The sequence below is a fragment of the Sinocyclocheilus rhinocerous genome, unplaced genomic scaffold, assembly GCF_001515625.1.
Source record: "Sinocyclocheilus rhinocerous isolate Xijiao unplaced genomic scaffold, SAMN03320098_v1.1 scaffold711, whole genome shotgun sequence".
NCBI classification, from domain to species: Eukaryota; Metazoa; Chordata; class Actinopteri; order Cypriniformes; family Cyprinidae; genus Sinocyclocheilus; species Sinocyclocheilus rhinocerous.
Window position 1 is genome coordinate 1,952,202 of NW_015641018.1, and position 25,514 is coordinate 1,977,715.

At 37.9% G+C, this 25,514-nt stretch overlaps 1 protein-coding gene across 5 annotated transcripts; it reads left to right on the forward strand.

The window, feature by feature from the left end:
- The first annotated feature begins 525 nt into the window (after positions 1-525).
- LOC107753799 (RNA-binding motif, single-stranded-interacting protein 1-like) lies at positions 526-24,519 on the forward strand. 5 transcript variants are annotated; one of them, XM_016570038.1, is made up of 14 exons: positions 526-815; positions 6,688-6,872; positions 11,021-11,079; positions 13,192-13,283; positions 17,351-17,508; positions 17,631-17,710; positions 17,828-17,943; positions 18,616-18,662; positions 20,071-20,158; positions 20,265-20,315; positions 20,589-20,699; positions 20,799-20,903; positions 21,689-21,770; positions 22,234-24,519. In XM_016570038.1, exons 1-13 carry the CDS (start codon positions 762-764, stop codon positions 21,764-21,766), a joined length of 1,224 nt encoding a protein of 407 aa, XP_016425524.1. In that variant the 5' UTR covers positions 526-761; the 3' UTR covers positions 21,767-21,770; positions 22,234-24,519. The 5 variants fall into 5 exon arrangements, with proteins under 5 accessions (XP_016425524.1, XP_016425525.1, XP_016425527.1 ...); XM_016570039.1 differs by having other exon boundaries at positions 21,692-21,770; XM_016570041.1 differs by having other exon boundaries at positions 20,823-20,903.
- Positions 24,520-25,514: the final 995 nt, after the last annotated feature.

Consider the following 25,514-nt stretch of genomic DNA (forward strand, 5'->3'; position numbering starts at 1 on the left):
AAGTAAATAGAACAAAATACGTATTTTTAATTGCAGTTCTTAAAAGCGCTTTTCAATTTTTTACAGAGTGAAACTTTGAAGCAAAAAATACTGAATGCACCTTTTAATTATTCAAATATATGAATAAAAGTGTTAATTAGGGCGTATCTGTATGCATGGACCTCAACGCAGGCCATAGTGGGACAGTCTGCTGTGTGTGTTGTAGATGGGATCTGATGGCGAGGTAGTGGAATGTGTTGCATGCGTGCGGGATTGAACCAAACCTCAAGAAGGGGGGAACGTTTGACGCTAACAAATTATCACTCGAGTTGTGTCTGTTTTTGTGTCAGAGTTTTAAACATATTCGTTTTATACATGTAGACACATCACGCATGTTTATAATTTAGTTGTATTTGTCGGAAAGACTCGCCACGTGCGATTAATTAGACACGCCACCACCCTGCCGCCTGACTGCAGAATGGATCGTTCCTCAGTAGGTGGGTCTTCGCTGCGGGCAACAGAACCGAGATCAATGAACCAGGCGATTTACCGAAACTGGTCAGACGAGCCAAGGTGGGAATAAAGCATCTATCAAGAGCGAGGTTTTTATTTAGCAGCAACCTTTATCTGCTCAAAGCACGGATTATCACTTCACTCCGAAGCCAACATTGAAGTGTGCGATGTGGAAAATTTACAGCTCTTTACTGTAACCTGATATCAACTGATTTTGAGAGTAGATTTTTTAATTCATCGTTGGGTCACATAACACAGGGGAATACAGGATGATCTTCGCAAATACGGCCAACCCAATGAGAACTCCGTCATATCGAAAGCAGGTAGGTGAAGTGAGACATCGCAATGGTAATGATGATAAAGACTACAAGATGATGGACTCACAGTGGGTCAGTAGATCCTTTACCTGGGACAGAATGTATTTACCTCCTCTTGCTCGTGCGCGCGCGCGAGCGGCGGTGTCTCAACATCTAGCGAGCTGCCTACCTAGACAGCATTTTAGGGAGCGTGCGGCGTTTTTGATCTTTGCTAACTCGGAACGGGATTATGATAGACGAAAATGATGCACGCACCTATGATACCAAAAAATGCGGTCTAGGTAGGCAGATGGTTTGTGATTTGAGATTGCGACCATTGCCTTTCAAGTAACTAGTTTCGGTTTTGCGTGAGTTCTTTCGTCATTAGGGCTTTTTGGATGTTAATCTTATCCATTTATATTAATTTGGTGTATTACACAACACCGCTTCGTCTGCACTTGCACAATGCAATATTTATAAAGTCTGTTGACGGAACTGGAAGTGTCTTTTTCCTGCTTTGGGATGTCACAGTGAGCCCAGAAATAGAAATGAGACTAATGAAGTGTCATTTCATTTTACTAACACTCATTTATCACATACATGCATCAGACATGTTCTTCAGTGAATTCCTCCTGTCATATTGCACTTGTTAAAGATATCTTGTAGTATCCCATTAAAGTACCTGTCTTTTTATAAAGATGAATATTAGCATATTCAGTGTTAATGAGTGAAAGGAGATGAGGATGAGGATGAGAGAAGCCTGTGGTGAAAGTCTCCCATGGCAACTTGTGTCAGGAGATTCTTGGGTGTGTTCTGAAGAATCTTTGCCTAATTAATATTCATGAGTTAATAGAATGTTTTCCAGCAATTGGTGGGCCAACAGAGGGTGTGGCCTGTGGAATTTTATTTGAACATTGCTTGTTTGTACATTCCAAATCTGTAGATGTGCGAATTTATGGATGGCGCGCGCACGCACACACACTGCATGAAATCACACATTTACACATGCATTTGCATAGGCGCTCATGTGGTGGAGCTCAGAGTGATGGCTGTGATAGAGGCAGCAGGAGTTAATGGGCTTCAGGATTTCACAGTTTATAGGAACCATATGGTCTAGGATGACTACAGCGCATAGCTCAGGACCCAAGGGACACGCCGACGTACGAGAGATGGCTTGGATATCGAATGTGATCCCCTCTCCCTCTCCCATTGCTTTTTCTATGCCTTAGATACCCTTCCCATGACTTTGTTATTTTCCCAGTTGATAAACTGGACATGTTCCCTGTGAGTCTGTGAGCACTTTTTATACAGCACTTGAAATCAATGTATTTTAATCATGAAAATGTGTGAAAATGATCAGCTATACAGTTGTTTGACAGATTGAAGAGGAAACTAGGACAGGATCTCCATCTGCCTGACCTGTTCACCTTTCTCGTTTCATTTTGTGGATATGCTGCATGAGATCCTCGGGTGTTTTCCAACAAATTCTTCCCATAAATCTGCTATACAATGCTCTAAGTCATCCATCTCTCTCAGTGTGTGATTTTCACGCTGTTGTGGAAGGAAAAGTGGCTCGATCTCTTGCCTCCGTAATTAACAGTCGCTAACAAGCTTACGGGGCCAAGTCCAGTTTCACCTCAGCGCACAAGTGTGTGAGCCGCTCATGTGAAAATGGGTCAGTGTGTCAAAAACGGAGAACTCCCACTAACCCGACAGAGGTGAACACATACTCTTATTCACATGCGCTTTTATGCATGCATTTAAGAATAGTTTCAGAGCCAGAGCCACTGTCTTTTCTAACCGTGACTGTGGTTTTGAGGTTTTGCCGTCACTTTTGCGGTGATTTGGTTCTGTGAACAATCACCCGCTGATGTTTAACAGGCAGCCATTTTGTGATGGCTGGGAGAAATGGAGCCGTTTTAATGAGTGACTAAAAAAAGGAAGTGAGTCAGTGATGTGGGCTGTGGTGGCCACTACTCAGGGTGGGCGAGAGGCCCACACATCCTGTATCCCAGAGAACTCCTGCATCATGTGATCTTTCTCTGGAAAACATTCCTTCCTCTCTGCTAAAGCAGATTTATGGATGAAAACGCTACTCACAGTATGAATGAACATGCCTCTGTGGTGAGTTCGGTAATGCGGTTTGGTAGTGAGACTCTTGAGTCAAACTCAAACCCCAATTGAATACACAACAAGCACTAAAAGATGAATAAAGGCTTAATTTCCACATATCCCAGTAAATTCTCTAAAGATTTTTGGTCAAGGATGTATTCTCATCTTAAAAAAAATAATAGTTTGCCCAAAAATTGTTACGATTAATAACAAAGTGCCTTTTTAACTGGAAGATCTAGTTCCGGAACACATTTGAATGTTTTTTTAGCCGATTTCATTGGTCAAGTCAATCTCTTAGTTAGGGGTGTGAACCTACACTGTTCTCACTGTTCGGTTCGATTACGATTATCATGTCATCGATTCGGTTCAATTCGATTCGGTTTTACTTCACATGTATAAAATTTTGTCAGTAAATACAAGCAGTCAGATTTTTTTTTCAGATTTTTGGGTTCTCATTGAGTTTTTCGGCTTTTAAAGTAGTTGGAGCATTTTTAATTACTCACACTCGCATTTTGCCTCCCTCCGCCATTGTATGCTACCGCGACAAAGCATGTATGCGACAAATGACGTCAGTAAAGCGTCAGTACGTTATAATTGGTTATGATCTATTACTGAACTGATACTGAATCGTCCTCGTTAGGGCTGGGACAATAAATCGATGCATCGTGATTCGTGGATCGATTCTGAGATTTTCAGAATGCATCGTGATTCTCTCTCGAATCGATTCTGAGCTTAATTTTTAACAGCAGATGCCGCTCTAGGCTAGTTTTTAACCGTACACTCAAATGCTCATGAAGAAGAGCGCTTGTGCGTTCGGCTGAGTAATGTAAGTGGATAAATGTACTTGCACATCGGCTTTTATGATTCGAGATTAATGTAAACAGCCCACTGTGAACATCCTTGTAATTCGCTTCAACCTTTTCAAACTTTATGAATTATTATTTTAGGTTCAAGTGGTGCGTGTGTAAGGAACTGGAAGCAAGCAGAATACGGCTATTTCTAAAGCACGCAGTGCCATCTGCTGTTAAAAACTAAGCTCAGAATCGATTCAAGAGCGAATCGTGATGCCTTCGGAAAATCTCAGAAGCGATGCAGAATCATTTCTCGATTTGCGATGCATCGATTTATTGTCCCAGCCCTAGTCATTGTCTGCATCGCAATGCATCGTATAAACGATTAATTTTGACACCCCTACTCTTAGTTACCTGTCAAGAAATGTTCAGACTTAATGGATTCAGTTTAGAGTTCAGAAGTATTGTGGATGGATCCGATCTTGACAAACAGTAATACTATTTATCAGGATTTACACTATACTATGCTTAAAGCTGCAGTCCATAAGTTTTGCCTCTTTGTTGCTATCTCTGTTTGAAACCTGCAATTGCAGTTATTTGCGGAATTATCTTCCTTGCAAGTGGGTTGTGCGGCACTCCAGTGCGGAAGAATCTACTGTGTGGCTTGTGGATATTGTACTTCGGAATCACAGATTCTAGCCGATGTCTTGGAATATATGACCCAAATAAGAATTTTCACCGGATATTGTCATCCAAACAGTTAGTAACAAGTCTGACACTGTTGTTCTGACCAGCTGAGGAAAAAATAATTACAATAAATCGTGCTACAATGGTTATTAAATCTAATGATCACTTAGCTCATATCACATCAAAGCGTGCAAATTATTATTACTGTTATACTTTGTTCTCAAATTGTTTATGTTAACAACATCAGCATTACGTGACTACATGTAGGGCTGTTGCGATAACCGCAATATCGCAATACCGCGCTATTGACGAGCAAACCGCAGAGGAATGCAAGAACCGCAGCAACCGCGATTTTTGCGTGTTTTCTTTTTTCGTAAGGTTATGCCCTTCTCGTTTTACACTTCATGCATGTGGACTGAATATTAAACAAGTTAGTAATGATATTATAATGTGTACCATGCTGATTTGTGCAGAGGCTCCGTAGATTTGCACTTACTAAGCCTAAACAGACAGTGAATGAGAGAGAGATCGACTGAGCTCGTGCGATTACTTGCCTCTGTCCTCCAGGCCGAGTCATATATATTTGTGAAAATAGTTGTCATGTCCAAGGAAAGCGAAATCTCTGTTTTAGCATCGACGCATAGCTGGTCAGCTGAGTCTTCTAAAGTGGCGCTCAAAGTTAAAATTATTTCAAGCGTATTTCAGCGTGTTTCATTACGTCTCTTTGAATGAATGAATCAGCGTTTTTGAATGTGTAGTTGAATGACAGTCCCTTTCCACCACCTTGTGGCGCAACACTGTAACTGCACTGACTGACAGCCCGTCTAGAACGCGCGCAGGTGGAAATATCAATAGAAAGTCTCTTGTCCAGTCAGATTAGAAGATCAGATTACAACTAGGCTAACTGTTATACATATAGGCTAACGATAGCCTAACGATCTTATTGTCAGGTTTATGTTCTGTTATGTGGACCGTTATTTTGTCATTCTCTTCTGTTTACTTCACTTCCTGTTTCAACACTATTTGGTTATGTATATGGCGATAATACCGCATACCGCGCTATTGAGCCACTCAAAATTACCGCAAGGGAAATTCCCTCACCGCGACAGCCCTAACTACATGTATACATGTAGATTTCAATTTCTGTTCAGTCTAATCTCTAATTGTCATACCACTTGAATTTCATATAAAGAAATTCTTTTAACCCAAAAAGCCAATTATTCTTCCTTGGAAGTGGTTCTCTTTAAAATACAAAACTTGTGTAATCCCAAGTTGGCTATCTGTAATCAGATGCACATTTAAAACTGGAATATAATTTATCACATGTGTTTCATAAACACATAGGCTAATCCTTTTTGGATTACAATCTGTCCTTTAAAAAAAAGTTACGGACTGCAGCTTTAAGGTTAGTATTAGAGGTTAGAATTTGTTTCAGCGTTATGTAGGCAGTCAGCACTCTGATTGACATGACCAATGACATTTTTAGCTGTGAGGCGAGGCTTGTTTGGGGAAAAAAATCACGCAATTCATTCACAAGCAAAGATATGTCTAAGATTTACGGTTTAAATTTCTACTTTTATGATACTTTTCCATCTTGTTTGAAGCTTGAAAACTTCCAACCCCATTGCTTATAATTGAGTGAAAAAGAGCAGCCAGCACATTCTTTAAAACATCTCCTTTTGTGATTCCCTGAAGAAAAAAGAAAGCCACATGGGTTTGGAACGACATAAGGGTGTGTAACGATGCCATGATTTTCATTTTTGTGTGAACTGTCCCTTTAATCATTGCACACAGCCGTGTGGCAAACGTTGAAAGGAACTGATGCCGCATTAGGAACTTCTCCAGAGTTTTATGGGCTTTCATCCAGTGGAATAATCCCAACACATTCAGCTCTGGAAGAATGCGTAGATTGGACTGATATGAGAGTTGAAGGACCGACTATGCCTCTAGGCCTGTTTGTGCTTCGCTTTAATGGGAATTAGACTGTAGGGAGCTGTGGATGTAGGCAGACTCACTGGCGATGACTGACTGTGTAATAATAACACCAGTTTACTACAGATAGAGTTAAAGATATCATCATGATGAATGGAGTTGCCCTGCCACAGCGTGTTTGAGGGGAGAGTGAGGTGGGGGTATTTTCTTTTTACGTTATTAGTGTGGATATTTTCTTTATAGTGTAGAAGAAAGAGAAGTGTGTCCATGGTTTGTTTTGGAAGTCACTATTTTTGTGTTTCAGTGCAGCCATTATGTGATGTCATCTTCTATGCATTTATCAAATCAATGAAATCTTTGTTCCGCTCCCATGACAGCCTCCTGTTGCTCCGCCCACCCTCCCGATGGCCCCGCCCAGCCCGAGCACCAATAGCAGCACCAACAACAGCAGTAGCAGCAGCAGCAGCACAACCGGCTGGGAGCAACTCAGCAAAACAAACCTCTACATCCGCGGGTTACCGCCAGGAACCACTGATCACGACCTGGTCAAGCTCTGCCAGCCGTGAGTATTGGCTGTTATGTCATGACAAAATCACCAGCCATGTCAATTAGAGTCTTGGATATACATTTAACCAAATAAATACAGTTCTTGTTCTGTTCTCCTGTTGCTGTGAGATTCTGCAGCACAGCAGGGCTGGCGTCTGTTAAGAGCTTGAACATGTGAGATTGTCAGAATTAGGTCAAGTTTTGGGATAAACCCTGATGAGCCCCTGTTTACCCCACAAATCAGCTTTTACAAGACTATACCACTAATAACCAGCTAAACCCACCTCACTCATGTCAGTGATATTATAGTCTATCACATGATCTAATTTTCCGATTTTATTTAAATAATCTAATGTGATTCCAAGTTTAACAGGATATTTAATAAAAAAAACATAGCATAGAATTGTTTTCAATTACACTGCATGGTATCCCACAATGCAATGCCCAAGTTCGTTTTGCATTTTCGTTCTGGTTTATATCCCAAATAAGTGATGTCTTTCTATTCTCGACTTGGAATAGACATTTTATACAGAATTTGATTTAAACTGAATGATTTTAAGTCAGCCTAAAACGATATTCAATGATTTGACATCTGTCATCATACGTATTTATTAGTGAAATGGGATATTTAGCAAAAAAGGCCAGGGCTTGATTTATATTTATTAGGAATCGATTGGATCATGAAAAGTGGACACTGCTTACCCCAATGGAGAATGTTGGTGGATAAAATAAGAGGTATTGGTGACATCCGCTGAAAAATGATAGTCGCTTCAGAGTAGGGCTGCACAATTAATCGAATTTCTAATCGCGATTACAATTATGGATGCCACAATTACGTGATCGTTCAAAGCGGCAATTAATCGTTCAAAGTCCACTTACATTATTCTGCAAAACAAATTAAGATATGTTTTTTTCTTTCTACATGTTATCTTAAGGGTTTTTGAGGCGGAGCAAGTAAGGATTACAAAGACAAACATTTTTTTTGTTCGGAATAATATGTACTGATGAATCATTTGAAAGTTATAAACCATGAACCAAACCAACCAGTTATGAGGTGTATTACAATATTACAAACGCTGATTCGAAGCAAAGTTGCAAGAGTGTGTACTGAATGGTTTTATTGAGAGAAAAAAAATCTAAGTGTTAATTTAAAGATGTTGATTATGTATAAAGAATTAATATATTTTTATGTTTATTTCAAAATATGCACATGTATCCAAATATTTTGGTTTGAGAGTGTAGGGAGACTGACTCAATTACGTCATGGGAGTTCTTTAGCGTGTTTTGCTCGTCACAGTTCTCTGATTCTTGGAGATTTCTTTGCATAATTAGGGGTAATGTACTTTTCCACCAGGAATTCTCCTGTTGAACATGATTATTTAAAAAATAAGGTAAAATAATGCAATAACGTAAGCATAAATTACAACCTTGAATCTTACAGTAATTGTCGTTAAAAACCACTTCCCTAAAGGACAAAAATGAATAGGATTTTACTTGCGGAACTCATGTTTTCATGTCATGCTGACTTTATTTAATATTTATTTTAATTATTTAGCATTTATAGCATGGCGGTTTTAAAAGAATTACATTGTATTTGTTAATTTTCTCTGTATAAACTAGAAACTTGAAACTAATCAGATAATTTTAACGTCAAGTGTCGACTTTTAATTTGAAGGCTTTCTCCTCTGGTTATGTTACACAAGTTCTTCTCTCTCACCTCCTCACACACACACACACACACACACACACACACACACATACCAGTGAGTGTTTGTTTGAGATCCGCTGGTTCATAACAGACGCTCTGCCTGCAGTAGTAGGCCAGCAGCTATGATTCAGCAGTTACTAGAGCAGGAAAAGTCGCAAGTCGATCGGATCTGCAGACGTTGTCAGGGGTTTAGTTACCAAACATCCGTGTGTTGCTTAGTTCCCTAAAATACTGCGAGACTGCTGTTACTAATTTCATCCTGCTGAACACAATGGAATATTTGGTAATGCTATCACGAATCATCGTCCCCTTTCGTACAAACATGTATGCGTGCGTGCGTGTGTGTTTATATCCACGCGAGAGCGCTTGTTTGTGCAGAGGCGTCCCGATCCCGCATGTATTCCTTTCAAACATTCCCACCGTGGGTTAATTTACCCCTCGCTGCCCCCGGGATCATCTCCATGGTAATCCCTCAAATTGATTGTAAAGAGTCAGATGGGGGGCCCATAATCCTTTTGGCTTGTATCCTGGTTAAAAGTGAAGCTGAGGTCATATGTACATATAACTAAACACAATACTACAGACTTCACGGTTATAATCACAACCGTATATTTTGGTTAAAACCATGAGGAATGTGTCAGTTCAGCTTTGAGGTATTGCGGTGACATGGTAACCTCGCTTTCCGGAGCCGTTTTAATCACAGAGAGTGACCGTTCAGGGCAGAGCCGCGGATTGATTTGCCTTGATCCGCATCAGGCTGAAAAACAGCCTCGCTCTGGGAGCCGCTGACAGAATTCTGCCGGTGGGGGCAGGAAATGGGGCCTCCCTGCCGGAGCGTGTGGGTCAAGGCCAAGGTCGCGCGGCCCTCTGGCGCGTGGAGTCTTGTGATCTGTGTGTGAAATGTGATTGGCTCCGCTTTTCCCTCTCTTACGACATGGCCCAGGACGCGCCCCAAAATGTTGTTTAGCGTTTGCTTATGCAGCTCTGCTAAACGTCACGCTGAATAAATATTTGTTCATCTCAGCCAGAGTTTTAATGACACAGGAAAAGGATTATAAATATATGAGCGTATTTAAATTTCAGCAGCCCTCGGTGAAGGTGAATGAAAAACAGCCCTTTCCAGTCAGCACTACTGTCACGGCTCTTTCCTGCGCAGCCTTCCTGAGAGAGACATCAATAAATCTAAGCCGGCATGAGAATACATTTATTTTTTGGCACTTGAAACGCAGTCATTTCATAGCTGTGTTGTGTCAGTTCAAAGGTTCGGGGTCAGTAAGATCTTTTTTATACATCAGTGATGCATTAAATTGGTCAAACATAGCAGACATTTATAATTTTACAAAATATTTCTATTTCAAATAAATGCTTTTTAACTTCCTAAAAAATATGAAGTTTCCACAAAAATATGAAGCAGCACAACCATTTTCAACACTGATAATGAGAAATGTTTCTTAAGCAGCAAACTTTTGAATTGTAGTTCAGTTTGTGTTCCAGATTTGGTCGAAATCCAGTGTTCCCTCTCTTTCGCCGTCTCTTCTCTCCACCATATTTTTCAAGGAAAAATTGGCAGAATCCAAAATGTGTTTACAGTAGCATGCTAGTATGCTGCTCACACTGTTTCTGCAATAGGAAGTTTGTGTACTGTGCATACTAGTATGTAAATATTCTGCATGCATTTAATGCTCGTGTGACCAACTACATTTAATAAATGTAAACTGCACCGAGTGTGGTATCCCACAATGCAATGCTTAATTTCTATTTTTAGTGTCACGGATAAGCCAGGTAAATAAACAATTTTGTTACTTTTCTGACTTATTATTCAGTCAGACTTCCAGGAAATATGTTATTTAAAATTTAATAGCAAATATAAAACACTGGACACAACTTTTGTGAGTGACATATAGCGTGATGACTTGTGCACAACAATGTAGGATATACTGTTAATGAAATGTTAATAGCATAATTTGTACAGTCTCACATACTGTTCTTAAAACTGTATGAAAAAATGCAAAGATAGTCGGTCACCATTCACTTACTCCAATGTTTATCCCACACTATTAATCGCAAGTTACTTTTCTCACACACACACACACACACACACACACATGCTAAGACAAGTGTTTCCTTTGAACCGTGTTGATTTGTGTGCTGTAATAACAGGTTTCTCATGGACACTCCATTACAACAACTCAATCCTCGTCTGTCACACAGTGACCCTCTAAAGCACCCAGGCTGTCGGCATCAAGTGTCTGTCGATAATTCTGTCACAAGTGACTCTTTGTTTCTGAATTAAATGCGCCTCGAACAGACTTTGAGAGCTCATTTGGGTGGTGTTATTTTTTTCTCAGCTCAGGGATTATGGTAGATCTTGTGTTTCATGTCCTGCAGGTCATGGATTCCTGTGCTGTTGTGTCATTTGACACATTGACTGACTCGTTTTCTCTGTCTGTAAGCAGATATGGTAAAATCGTGTCCACCAAAGCCATTCTTGACAAGACTACAAACAAATGCAAAGGTTTGTCATTTCATTTTATTCTTACACTTCTTACACTTTTTATTCTTACAATTAACACTCTCATATCATTTTATGTGTTTTTTTTAACCCTGTGTGAAAAGTATTCTGGTAATACCATGTTTCTTTGTCACGTCAATTGGTATTACCATGGTATTTTTTTAAAACAGGACCATATACACCACTGTTTAAAAGTTTGGGGTCATTGTAAATTTTTTTATTGTATTTGAATGCAGTCTCTTATACTCAGCAAGTCTATATTAATATTATTACAATTTAAAATAACAGTTTTGGACTGTATTTTAAATAGTGCTGTCAAACGATTAATCATAATTAATCACATCCAAAATAAAAGTTTTTGTTTACAAAATATATGTATGTGTACTGTGTATATTTTTTATGTGTATATACAGTGGGTACGGAAAGTATTCAGACCCCCTTAAATTTTTCACTCTTTGTTATATTGCAGCCATTTGCTAAAATCATTTAAGTTAATTTTTTTTCCTCATTAATGTACACACAGCACCCCATATTTTTAAGGGGGTCTGAATACTTTCCGTACCCACTGTATATATATATATATATATATAAAAATACACACACATACAGTATATATTTTGAAAATATTTACATGTATATATTTATATTCATATAATTGATTATATATTAATATATAACATAACATATTTTTCGGAAATATATACAGTGGCATGCGAAAGTTTGGGAACCCCTTGCAGAATCTGTGAAAATGTGAATAATTTTAACAAAATAAGAGAGATCATACAAAATGCATGTTATTTTTTTATTTAGTACTGTCCTGAGTAAGATATTTTACATAAGATGTTTGCATATAGTCCACGACCACAAGACAAAAAAAATAGCTGAAATTAGTAAAATAACCCCCTTCAAAAGTTTGTAAACCCTTGGTTCTTATTAATACTGTGTGCGGTTACCTGGATGATCTACGTTTTTCTTTTTTTGTTTTGTGATGGTTGTTCATGAGTCCCTTGTTTGTTCTGAACAGTTAAACTGAGCACTGTTCTTCAGAAAAATACTCCCATGTCCTGCAGATTCTTCAGTTTTCCAGCATCTTTTGCATATTTGAACTCTTTCCAGCAGTGACCGTATGATTTTGAGATCCATCTTTTCACACTGAGGACAATTGAGGGACTCGAACACAACTATTAAAAAAGGTTCAAACATTCACCGATGCTCCTGAAGGAAATATGATGCATTAAGAGCCAGGGAGTGAAAACTTTTTGAATTTGAAGATCAAGGTAAATTGTACTTAATTTGTCTTCCGGGAAACATGCAGGTATCTTCTGTTGCTTCCGAAGGGCAGTACTAAATGGAAAAAAAAAATATTTCAACAAAATAAGAAAAATTTAATCTTCATCCTGTTCAAAAGTTTTCACCCCCCGGCTCTTAATGCATCGTGTTGTATGTAAACAAATATTTTTTTTGGGATGCGATTAATCACGACTAATCGATTGACAGCACTAATTTTCCAATTTATTTTATTTCTTTGAATTTTCAGCAGTCATTACAACAGTCCTCAAGGCCACATGATCCTTCAGAACAGCATTTATTTGAAATAGAAATGGTTTTTAAAATTATAAATGCAGTATAAATTATACTGTCACTTTTGATCAATTTAATGTGTCTTAGCCATAGACTGTATAAAAACATGGACGTAGTGTCCGTGACGTCACCCGTAGTTGTCTGAAGAGCGTTTTTGAAGCTCAAAGTGGGCGGAGCTGGCTGACGCCATCTTGGCAGTGCGTCACCGCGCGTCACTCCCGGATAATCGAAAACTTAGCTGAATAAAAAGTATTAAGTTCTTTCAAAAATCTAAATAATCATACCCCAACTTTGAAGAGTAGTGTAAATACCATGATACATGAATATGATAATCATTTAGTAATATTGCATATGTCTAAGTACTATCATATTATCATGATACCATCACTAATCGATTTGAAAAACCACTTACAAATTGTGACCCTGGTAACATGATGATGTGACGAGCGAGTTGTTATTTAAAGATGTGTGTTTGGTCTAGTGGTTAGTTGTAGATTAGATAGTTTGTGGTAATGCATTGTGTTTTCTTCGTAGGATATGGGTTTGTGGATTTTGACAGTCCTGTGTCCGCACAAAAAGCCGTCGCAGCACTAAAGACCAATGGAGTTCAGGCTCAAATGGCCAAGGTGAGTCATCCATTTGTGACATCACTTCCTTTTTATAAGTAACTGGTCCATGACCTGTCTGCTAGGATGATTCAGGAAATGTTGATGTAAAACATTAAAATTTAACCTCTGGTGTCTTTTCATGTGCATTTCTTCCTTGTTTCCTCTCTTCCTTTTCTTGTCCAGTCACACACACATGCATTTCCTTTGTATCTTTGTGCCTCAGAGAAGTATGTTTGTTACAATCCTGCAGTGACCTTCTCCTAGGTTCTGCTGGGCGTTTCTGCCTGCATCTTCAGTTTTTAATCTGCCCTCTTTTTCCTCTTCCTCCCTACTGTCAGCATATTACTCTTCCACTTCCCCATTACCTGTGTGTGTTTACTGTGTAAACATGTCTGACGCATACATGTTGAGGAATGTTGACGTCTTATCTTGGCCCGCCCTCATTTCTGCTGAGGCGTTTAGAATAGTGAGCTGAGATTCTGCCTTCAGCCAGTCAAACGTCAAAATGCAGCTTGTAGCGTATCGTGTGTCCTTGTTAGCTGAGGGACGAGTACAGAATTTTATTGAGGCTTCACAAAGTACTCAAGCACCACATCACAGCACAGACAGAGAGTATAAACCACCTGAAGGTCTCCCGCTTGAAACACCGGACACATGATTCCAATGGAAAAAATGGGCGGGGTGTTGCCATCTTCACCACCATGGGAGTAGGAGTGTGCGATATTGACAAAAAATGATATCTCGATATTTTCTGGGATTTTATCAATAACAATAATTAGACAATATTTTGCTGAGTGTGTTATTGTGCTGTTTATCTTAAGGACTACCATGGACAACTGACTCCTAAAGTTTTTGATATTCTTTGTATTCTGTGTGGTCAGTTCACAGCAGTGATAGAAATTATTATTTTCCAATAAGTTTAAATTAATTTTTACCTTTTTATGGCCATTTTTACCTTTAAAAAGACATTTTTTCTAAAAGTGTGCATCATCTTTTGAGTCAAATTCTTACATTTAATCAGTCAATTATAATAATAATAATACATTTAGTCTGTTACCAAACAAATGAAATCAATATCAACGAAATTCATCTTTGCAGAAGTTGCATCTGAAGTGACATTTAGATGTATTTACACGGTCATGCACATGTAACATGGAATGCTTTAATCTACACTTACAAATGCATAAGTAATGTTTTGATATTTTAACGCTGAATACTGATTTTATTTAAAAAATGAAAAGATACTTTAAAGTGCCCCTATTATGCCATTTTTAAGGTTCCTAATATTCTTTTGGGAGTCTCCTACAATAGGATTTAGGGATGTAACGATTCAATCAACTCACGATTCGATTCACGATTTTGATTTCATGATTCGATTCGATTCACAATTTTTTTTTTTTTTTACAAAATTAGATTTAAGACAAATTATAAATAAATCAATATCAACGAAATTCATCTTTGCAGAAGTTGCATCTGAAGTGACATTTAGATGTATTTACACGGTCATGCACATGTAACATGGAATGCTTTAATCTACACTTACAAATGCATAAGTAATGTTTTGATATTTTAACGCTGAATACTGATTTTATTTAAAAAATGAAAAGATACTTTAAAGTGCCCCTATTATGCCATTTTTAAGGTTCCTAATATTCTTTTGGGAGTCTCCTACAATAGGATTTAGGGATGTAACGATTCAATCAACTCACGATTCGATTCACGATTTTGATTTCATGATTCGATTCGATTCACAATTTTTTATTATTATTATTTTTTTACAAAATGAGAATTAAGACAAATTATAAATTAAATGTGTCCTTTTATTATTGCTTGGACAAAATGCTGCACATTTGTCAAATTGAAATATAACACTATAATAATATACTAATATAGCACTTGCATATTATTGCTCTTTTGTTGGTTTTGATTGCTTTGCTGCATACATGCAACATGAACAGTTTTTAATCTAAATTAGATTGTATATTTTCGAAATTTGAAGCAAAAACAGAATGGTTTGACTTCAGTTTTGTGAAACTATACATAAAAATTATCTGCATGAAACAGCGGACGAGCTGAATTAGATGCAGATTCACTCTCTGCCAGCAGGTGGCGCGTAAAGCGTTCCCTTGGTTTCCGCTGTAAACAAAGCAGCGCTGCACTTATGAACTTTAATATGCATTATACAGAGGCAAGAGGAAAAGAAAATAATACCATCTAAACTTTTCTAAAGACAGTAAGTTCCCCTCAGACATGGATTCTTATAAACTCCTACCCCTAAATGAATCACGATTTGTTTAGCATCTCAACCGATTTGAATTGTCACATATTTGAATCGATTTTCAACCGGCTCGCGGTTAATCGTTACATCCCTAATAGGATTACATGCATGCAAGGTCAAAAAACGCTTTCGTTTTCTCAAAATATGCATTTAATATCACCTAATTTTCCAGCGATTCTCAAACGAATCGTTCAAAGCAGTTCTAAGATTCAGTCTCTCTAAAACCTTCCTTTCCGTGAGCCTACATTGCTGTGATTGGTCAGATGGCCCAGTCTGTTGTGATTGGTCTATCGCGTACAGCGCGTGTCGAAAACGATACGCCTATTGCCATAGTTCCATACTTTGAACGCTCGATAGAAAATATAAACATCTATTATTTATCATACTTGTGATTCAGTGGAGCCAGCTGGTCCAAATAAACAGGGTACTGAGCCATCTTTCAAGAGCAAGCGTTTAGTGAATCCTGCGTTGGAACTCCCCTTGATTTTTTTTTAACTCCCCGAGATTAGAGAAGCAATCGTCAGTAAAATGACTTGTTTGTGGGCGGGGTCAAGTTGTTCGCTGCCGGCCAACGTAGAACATAGGCGGGAATTATGCTAAAGTTGTTACCCCATGAAGTGTAGCCGTCACGGAAGTAGGATTCGAATTACTAACGACTCGTTTAGGCTGTAGAGAGTCGATTCTTTATTTTGGGAGACAATAACTTTATTTATTGTGCACTTTCGGCTTTACAACTTTGCTGATCGTTTACATTCACATACAGCTAAATTACACACTGCATGAAAGGCAATATTGAAAATGGCATAATAGGGGCACTTTAAATGTGAAATTAAAACGGCCAGTAGGTGGCAGCATGTCACTGTTAATTGAGTCATTGCGATTGAACCAAATCATTTAAACGGTTGATTCATTCAGGAACAAAACACCGTCATGTAGCTCAGAGATGCAAAACAGTGCTGTGATGGCTGTGTTTGGAATTATTTTTGTTGGCGAAATTGGGCAAAGACAGGCAATATGGTGACTAAAACGTACGTCTATTAATATTAACTTATTGTTTACTGAATCAATATCAGATTTGTAATCATGCTGATTTTTGAAGAAAAAATGGCACTGTGATATTGATTAACTATATAAAATGATATAAATTTATAGATTTTCTGCCCCCATATCTTAAATTATGTGATCGGGGCAGAACTCCGCCATGCGCGATACAGCAAGTAGGGATATTCAGAGCCGATCCTCCCTATACGCAAAATATGCAAGCTGCGTAGGGCCCCCGAAACACCAGGGGGCCCCCTTGCTCTCAAAAATGATTTAATTTTAGTTTCGTTTTTTGAATTTGGCCAGCGGTTATTAAAACATGAATGATCATTTCTTTTAATGCGGTGCGCTGTCTCCCTTTCTACGTAAAAATCAGTCAAATCACGTAATGTGAATGTCGTACAGTCTTGCTCGAGACTAAAAAAACGAGTTGAAAGTGTACCAAGCCGCGGAAGAGACACTGTTTCTCAATCGCTTTCCGTGACCGCGATTCGAGATGGAGAGAAACACGGACAAATGCATTTCATTCATTCGTTCATAACCACCGCTAGCAGGCTAATCAGTTAGCAGTATGCTACATGAACAGTAGGTTAGCTAACAAGCTAAAAGAACAAATGCTTACTTTGACCATTTACACAAAGTACATTTAAGATGATATCTTTGGACTCAAGTCAAGCCTCACAGTGACTGTTTTCATCTGAATAGACGCATGAAGGATGCTTAATAATGCGTGTAATGTGCCATGTGTTTTGTTTTCTGAATACAGCAACAGGAGCAGGACCCGACTAACCTGTACCTGTCCAACCTGCCCGTGTCCATGGATGAGCAGGAGCTGGAGAACCTACTCAAACCTTTTGGACAGGTCGTCTCCACCCGAATCCTCCGTGACACTAACGGAGTGAGTCGGGGAGTGGGTTTTGCCAGGTCAGTGACATTTGGGTACTGATTTTGTGTGTGCGGCTATGTTCATGTGTGAATCAGTGTCAGATATACGCTATTTGTGTGGATATGTTGTGAAATGTTCAATTTTCTCGCTCTATTTTAAGGATGGAATCAACAGAGAAGTGCGACGCCGTGATCTCTCACTTCAATGGGAAGTTCATTAAGTCCTCCTCTGGGATGCTGGGTGAGTGTTCGGCACAATGTTCTTTACAATGCATATATAGTCTATATGTAGGCTAGAGACTATAGATTATATAGTCTGTACTGTACTGTAAGTGAAATGTGTGTGTGTGTGTTACAGGTGGATCAGAACCTTTGCTGTGTAAGTTTGCTGACGGCGGGCAGAAGAAGAGACAGAGTCAGGCGAAATACGTCCCCAATGGACGAACCTGGACACGAGACGCCGAGGTGAGACTAGTAAGTCCCGTTTATAATTGTGTGTGTGTGTGTGGCGTGATAGCAGGTGAATGGGTGTGTGTTTGTGGCTTGAAGCAAAATGAGCCATTCTTACATGACATCATACGTCACACTTTGTTTGGTTTCCAACCATTTAAATCTGATTATTAACATATTTTAAATGTTAAAGGATTAGTTCACTTCCAGAATAAACATTTCCTGATCATTTACTCACCCCCATGTCATCCAAGATGTCCATGTCTTTCTTTCTTCATTCGAAAAGAAATAAAGATTTTTGAGGAAAACATTCCAGGATTTTTCTCCATATGGTGGAACATTTTTATTTTTTTTAGAAAATAACCGATCGTTTCGCTAGATAAGACCCTTATTCCTCGGCTGGGATCATGTAGAACCCTTTGAAGCTGCACTGAAACTGCATTTTTAACCTTCAATCCGTTGAGCACCATTGAAGTCCACTATATGGAGAAAAATCCTGGAATGTTTTCCTCAAAAACCTTAATTTCTTTTTGACTGAAGAAAGAAAGACATGAACATCTTGGATGACATGGGGGTGAGGAAATTATCAGGAATTTTTTAATCTGGAAGTAAACTAATCCTTTAATTGTAAAGTGAAACCGCCTTTATCATGTGTATGAAGCCAGTAATGTTCAACTTTTCTTTTGCTTTCTTTAGAGTGGAATGACCTTGACCTATGACCCTAACACCGCCCTTCAGAATGGGTAAGAACAGTTTGAACGTGTCTTAAATTGCTCATTTATATGCATAATGTATATTGTCTACCCTATTCTATAGAGCCCTGCATGTGATATGCAAAAAAAAAAAACGCAATTATCAGGGCCACAAATTACACATTTCTTTCCTTAGTTTTAGTCAAATTGTGGCCATGTTGTACTAATCCGTTCCCTCATGTTACATAAAATCATAGCCATGTTGTGCTAATTTATTCCCTTGTTATAATTAAATTGTGGCTAAGATGTACTGATTTTCCCCCCTTGTTTTAGTTCAGTCGAGGCCACGCTGTACTAATTTGCTCCCTTGTTTTAATTAAATGGAGACCACATTGTACAAATTTGTTTGCTGTTTTTAAGTTAAATTGTGGCCACTTTGCACTGATTTGTTCCCACATTTTAGTTAAATCATGAGCACGTTGTACTAATTAAAACCCTCGTTTTAGTTCAGTCATGGCCATGTTGTACCCCTTAGAAAAAAAGCAATACTTTTAAAATACATTAGTTTCATACTAAGTATAGTTCAATTTATTAACATATTTACTGACATATCACTCTAGACTTACTGATATAAAAATCATAATGAAACTTTATTTGGAGTATTACTTGTGCACAATGCACATTTCTTAATATTAAGCCTGAAATGTTTTTTAATGTCACTATTAATGAGGATTGTATGATCTTTGAATAATATTGGTCTTTAAATGCAACATATTTAAAGTGTACCTGAAGTATACTTGCATTAGTTCCACTTTAGCACAATCAAATATACTTCAGTATATCTTCATTTAGACTTCAGCACTACTTCCGCACAATTAGAGGTGTGACCTCGGCATCCTGGCCAAATTTGCCCATTGGCCTCTGCTCATCATGGCCTCCTAACAATCCCCATATCTACTGATTGGCTTCATCACTCTGTCTCCTCTCCACCAATAAGCTGGTGTGTGGTGGGCGTTCTGGCGCAATATGGCTGCCGTCGCATCATCCAGGTGGATGCTGCACACTGGTGGTGGATGAGGAGATACCCCCTGACAATGTAAAGCGCTTTGAGTGCCTAGAAAAGCGCTATATAAAATGTAAAATGTAATTAAAGTGCATTAAGAACAAAATTAGTTGTTCCAGTTTAGCAGACTTTAAGTATACTAAAAGTACAGTTGCAGGGTATTTTTATCAAGCACTTAAATATGTACATTTATTTGTAGTATACTTAGCATGAAATAAATGTATTTCAAATACATTTTTCACTAGGGCCAATTTGATCACAGATTTTAATTTGGTGAAATCATAATTAAGTCCAATTAAAAGATGTTTTTGTGCATTGTGTAATTGCCATTGAATAGTTAAAATGATGTGCAGATGTCATATAGAGCCTCAAAAACACGGTATCCTGATGCTACAGGTACTATGCTGCTCCTTATGCCATGGGGAACCGGTTAATGGCTCAGCCAGGAGTGTCCCCATACATCTCTCCCATCTCTGCATACCAAGTACAGCTCTTTATCTTCTACTTCATCTTCACGGTCACATGGTGTTGATGTGAGTGTTTCTGACCAGCACCTGCTTCCTGGCTAACATCTGTGCTTGTGTCTCCAGGTACAGAATCCTTCATGGATGCCACATCAGCCTTACATCATGCAACACCCGGTAAGGCCAAAAGATTCTCTCTTTTATCTCTCTGCATCTCTCCTTTTATTCACGTCTCCTTCCAAACAGGAGATAACTCACAAACAATACTGCTTAAACTAGTCATAAAGAGTCGTGTGTGTGTGTGTGTTCACACACACAGTATTTCCTGTTTTTGCCCTATTGTGGGCAAAATTTCTCTCTTATTTAGTGCAGATGTATATTAATAGCTGGATTTCTTGCTCCTTCTCTGTAGTTGCTGATTATGATTGTCGTACTCTGTTTTTGACTCAGGGAGCCGTTCTGTCGCCCTCTATGGAGCATCCCATGTCACTGCAGCCCTCCGCTATGTTGGCTCCCCTCACCCAGCAGATGGGCCATCTCTCTCTGGGCGGCACTGCGACCGTATGATCCTCTCACACAGATTGCACTAATATATGGCACAAGCGTATTTGCGTATTTGCTAATTAATAAGTAATATTTACACCTGTGTTTTTAATAAAGCCACATCGGTCTGCTTTCCTGCAGTTTATTCCTACCAACACAGGAATGTCAGGAGCTTACATTCCTCAATATGCCCACATTCAGCCCTCTGCCATCCCTCCTGAGGTCAGTCCCACACTCAGGTTATCAATGACAGTTATACCACGGCTGCTACAGTCTTCTGAATTGTCTAGATGTTGGTCCAGTTCTAGCTTAAAAAGCTTTTTAGAGAATTTATCTGAAGTGAAGTGTATTTTTAATGTCAGATTGGGCTTTTTAAATTTATAAGATTCTATGTATAAACCTTTATTTTTAGGTCGGTGAGATTTTATTTTTTATTTGTAAGTTTTTTATGCTCCCTGAGGCGACATTTGTTTTAAGTTAAAAAAAATAGAGTAAAAAAAAAAAAAAAACAGTAATATTGTGAATATATTTTCCAATTTAATTTATTCCTTAGTTGGCAAATCTGCATTTTTAGTCTTCATTGTCACATGATCCTTCAATAATCATTCTAATAAGAAACATTTCTTATAATTTTTTTTTCTGGATTCTTTGACGAATAGCAAGTTCAAAAGAACAGCATTTATCCTTGCTGAATAAAAGTAATATTTTCTTTAAAAAAAATAAAACCTTATTGACCCCAAACTTGTAAATGGTAATGTATACTGGAAAAATATTATATTATATTATATTATATTATATTTTTAAAAGAGAATTATTAAGACAGATTACTAAAGTTTTATTTAGGAAAAATTCTCTTAATATCACACACAGTTTTGTCTCAAGCAGATTGATCTTGTTTTGAGAATATTTAGATATTTTTTATCAGAAAACCACACAAAAAATGAAATATTTTTGAATATTTGCTTAATGAAATTCAAGTTTATCATTTCTGCCTATGGTCTTTTCAGCAGGAAAATGGTGTACAGCCACAAGATGTGTCCTCTTCAGATCCTTCATCGTACCCTTTCCAACCAAACAAGCAATAAAACGGTATTTAATTATGTTTTTATTCTTGTGGGGATCGGTGTTCTGTTTAATCACCCTCAAGTTTTGCAAAATCCATAAGACTTCCTTTCTTCTTTGAACACAAGAAGTTGTAGAATGTCGACTGTGCTCTTTACCATATAATAAAAGTAAATGTTGAGCTCCATAAATGACAAAAAATTACTTTAAAAGTAGTCTCATCGATGTCAAACCTGGTTCGATTTGTGCAACATTTGAATGAGATTTTAGAGTTACAGCAGCTTAATTTTAACACAAAGCTTCAGAAGAATAGAGCACATATGTACAACTTTTATGGTACTTTTTGGCATTTTTGGAGTTTGACGGCCCCATGTTCATTTTTTGGTGAGCTATTCCATTAAATTGAGTCCTAAAATGATTTTGAATCACCTTTAATATGCCAGGACACCACTAGCGTTCAGTGTTTGACTAGTGCTGTTTTTTGTTCCAGGTTAACCGTCTGAGGTCAGAAACAGACACGGTCTGCTGAGTGTTAATACCGTAACAACGTTTGCTTTCATTTAGAGGAAGTGACATCAGAAAGGAAGTGACGCTCATGCACGGGTTGCAGGAAATTTGTCCATGATTTAATCATCAACAAGAAACCTCAGAAAACTCTTGTGCAAACATTTTCTCCAACAAATCAAGACAAGGCAATATTACACCAATTATGGACAACGGAAGGGAGCAGAGTTTTATTTTGCTAGAAAGAGGAAGGAGAAGATGACAAATGCTTATTTTTTACCAAGAACTATTAACACAGACCATGTCTGTGAGTAAAATTGAGTGATGATGATGATGATGGTGATGACACCTTTCGATGCATGATGTTTTTTTAAGTATGCTTTTTATTACGTTTTTATGGACTGTTTCTCAAACAGACAAAAGAAACCATTTTTGCGGTTGGAGTCGAAATGAAGAGCTTTCTGTTTGCTTTTTTGGTCTTCCACTCTGCCTTTTTAGTAGTTCAAATATTTACCTTTTAAATAAGGTGGGTGGGGTTTAGAATGGCTGATGCAATGCTTGATGGCTATTGGTCCTTGCTCCTGTCTCTCAAAGCAAAGGCTTTTCTGTTTGACTTTTAATGTTGCTCTGAATCAAACGCGTTTGTTTCAGGGATCGTGTGTCTGTTGTGGATGAATCTTCTTTCCACTGAATCCATGTGTACAGTCTTTCGGTAGATGTAGAAGTGGATGTTGAGATGCGGGTGGGTGGGGTTTAGTGGGAGGCGGGGTCAAGCTAGATGAGGTATGTGGGTGGGACTAATAAAAGGGATATTGTGGATTTGGGAAAGCTGACATTGTTCCTTCTGTTCACAGGATGATTGTGATTTTATTTACAGTGCCATTTTTTATTTATTTTACCTTTTTGAACACATCAGGATTTTGTTTGAAGCTCAGAAAAAAGGCAGAAGTGCAATGTTTCTTTAGGTAGAAAGCAAGAAGAAACTTTACAAATGTAACTGTTTAATAGACTTTTCATAAGTCGATTATAGAAAAAACTTTTTTTTGCTCTCTTGAAATCCTTGAAATATCAGTAATGCCATTCATTATGTAAATTAAACCTACATTTGTGGCCTAACGGATACATTTATAGACATACAATAGCACAGTTTTGCAAAAATACGTTCCAAACGAGAAACTCCACAAAGTTTTTGAATAAATAATGTAATTAAAACATTCGTCCTTGCAATTTAATAAATAAATAAACGCGCAACTTCAAGGCAACTACGACACTTTCCACCAAAGACCTTTTCTGCCTACTGTTGAACACAATAGTATGGACTACTGCAATGGGTTTTGGTCAAACTGAATTGTAGTTTGTGTCTTTTTTCCTCAATCTTGGCTCTCAGCTTTAATCTAGTTCGTAAATGTGGACACAAGATCATCTCTAAGCAGTTGGACGGAGGGAAGACTTGATCACAGGTTCATAACCCGGTTGTAAACAAGCCTTTCGTCTGTCTGTCATACAGTTAGTTAAGCAGATTTCTGTGTGTCTGTGTGTGGTTGTGTATTTAGAGATGTCCAGGTCAGCTTGGCCTTTGATCTACCTCAGAGTTGTATCTGTTGTCTGATTGGTCGGGCTGCAGGTCTATCTGTCCAATCAGATGTAAAAGCGCCGGCTCAGGAGCTGGTGTCATGCAGAACTTCATCTTAAATGCATCTATTTGTCTTCATTTTTAAAGAAACTTCTATGTTTTGTATCTGTATGTCTTTCTGTTGTTGTTTTTTTTAAACATTGCATTGTGATGTTTTGAGCTTGACTGTGTGGAGAATTTCTTTATGGTCTTCTTTTTTGTCCATTTTCTTCCTGATAGGTGCAGCAAAAAAGAAGAGGCTTGTGTAATTTTTCCTGCATTTGTTTGGTCTTTTTACAAAAATCCACATAAACTACCTTCTCTGGATTTTTTTTTTCAGTTTGCTGTAGCCTCTCCGTGTTTAGAGGCCTACTCTGAAGAACCAAAGTGAAATATTATCATAGTGACTAACGTGTGTCAAAAAGCAGCACATCGTAATTTCACTGGAGAAATACAGTGTCTTTATTTCAGATGTCAAAATAAAGGCTTCCAAACAGCAATCATTCGCAGTGTACAAACATAGGACTGTTGTTGAAATACTGAATTTTTAAAATTGTTTTATTGAACACCTGCCACTTGCACGTCCAGAATTTGTTTGTTTTTATTTCTTCTTCTTTTTTCTGTTGTGAAAAGAAAAGATTTTTGAATTAAAAGAGCTTAAACTTGTGTTTTTGGTGATTTTTAGGAGTGAGTAAGTTCACAGTATGACTACATGCTTAGCTTGCTGATGGAACAAACTAAATCTGTAGGAAATTCTTGATTGTCTTGAATTAAGAATTTGAGACAATACAAAGAAAATATCCACTATTATGTCCTGCAGCAGCTTTATTCTCAAAAACAGCTTTATCAATTTATTATTTGTTAATATTATTTGTTATTAACCAGAGGAACGTGGCTTTGCCTGCTAAACCATGGCCTTCTCAAAGAGAGTTTAGAGGGAGGGAAAGTATTTGTAAGAATGAACCTGGGTAATACAAATGTTATGGACCAGTAATGGAGAGTGGTCCCCCCAAATGTCCTGGGTCAAAAATCATTTCTTCTGTTTTCTTAGTATTTACAATGAGATGATGGTCCCCACAGCACTGTACAAACTTTTTAACCTCCAAACTATACACTCTAAAAACGGCTGGGTTAAAAACAACCCTATTTGGGTTATTTTGGCAACCCAGCGCTGGGTCAAAAAGGGACAAGTTGGGTTATATGTTTGACCCAGCATGCTGGGTTGCTTTTTTATGGTTTAAATTTACTACATTGCTAGGCTAAAATGAACCCAAATCAAGCTAGGCATTAAACCTACAAATCTAGTTCATTTTAAAATCACTTTTACACACGCAGAATGACTATCAAAAGGTAAATATTTATTAAAAACAACAAGAGAAAACAGTCAAAAGTAACATGCATGTAAGAAGAAATGCAGAAAAGTGGTCAATTTTATATATTGTATAAAAATATTATACAATAATTGTACAATTAGGTAATAGTTCAGTTCTTTACAAACTATTCTGGCATGACAGTACACAAATAAACCACAACATTAACACTGATATTATAACATTTAACAGAAGCATATGTGTGAAAGAATGTGAGCATATGTATGAATGACAGAGTGTGAACTCCATTTCTACTAAACAACAACACAGAACAAGCATTTAACA

What these genes read in the sequence shown, in the direction of transcription:
- LOC107753799 (XM_016570038.1), top strand. Translation starts at nt 762, where the DNA reads ATGATCTTCGCAAATACGGCCAACCCAATGAGAACTCCGTCATATCGA. An exon ending in TTCAGGCTCAAATGGCCAAG is followed by an intron (nt 13,284 to 17,350) that starts GTGAGTCATCCA and finishes TTCTGAATACAG; the next exon opens with CAACAGGAGCAGGACCCGAC. An exon ending in CTTACATCATGCAACACCCG is followed by an intron (nt 20,316 to 20,588) that starts GTAAGGCCAAAA and finishes TTTTTGACTCAG; the next exon opens with GGAGCCGTTCTGTCGCCCTC.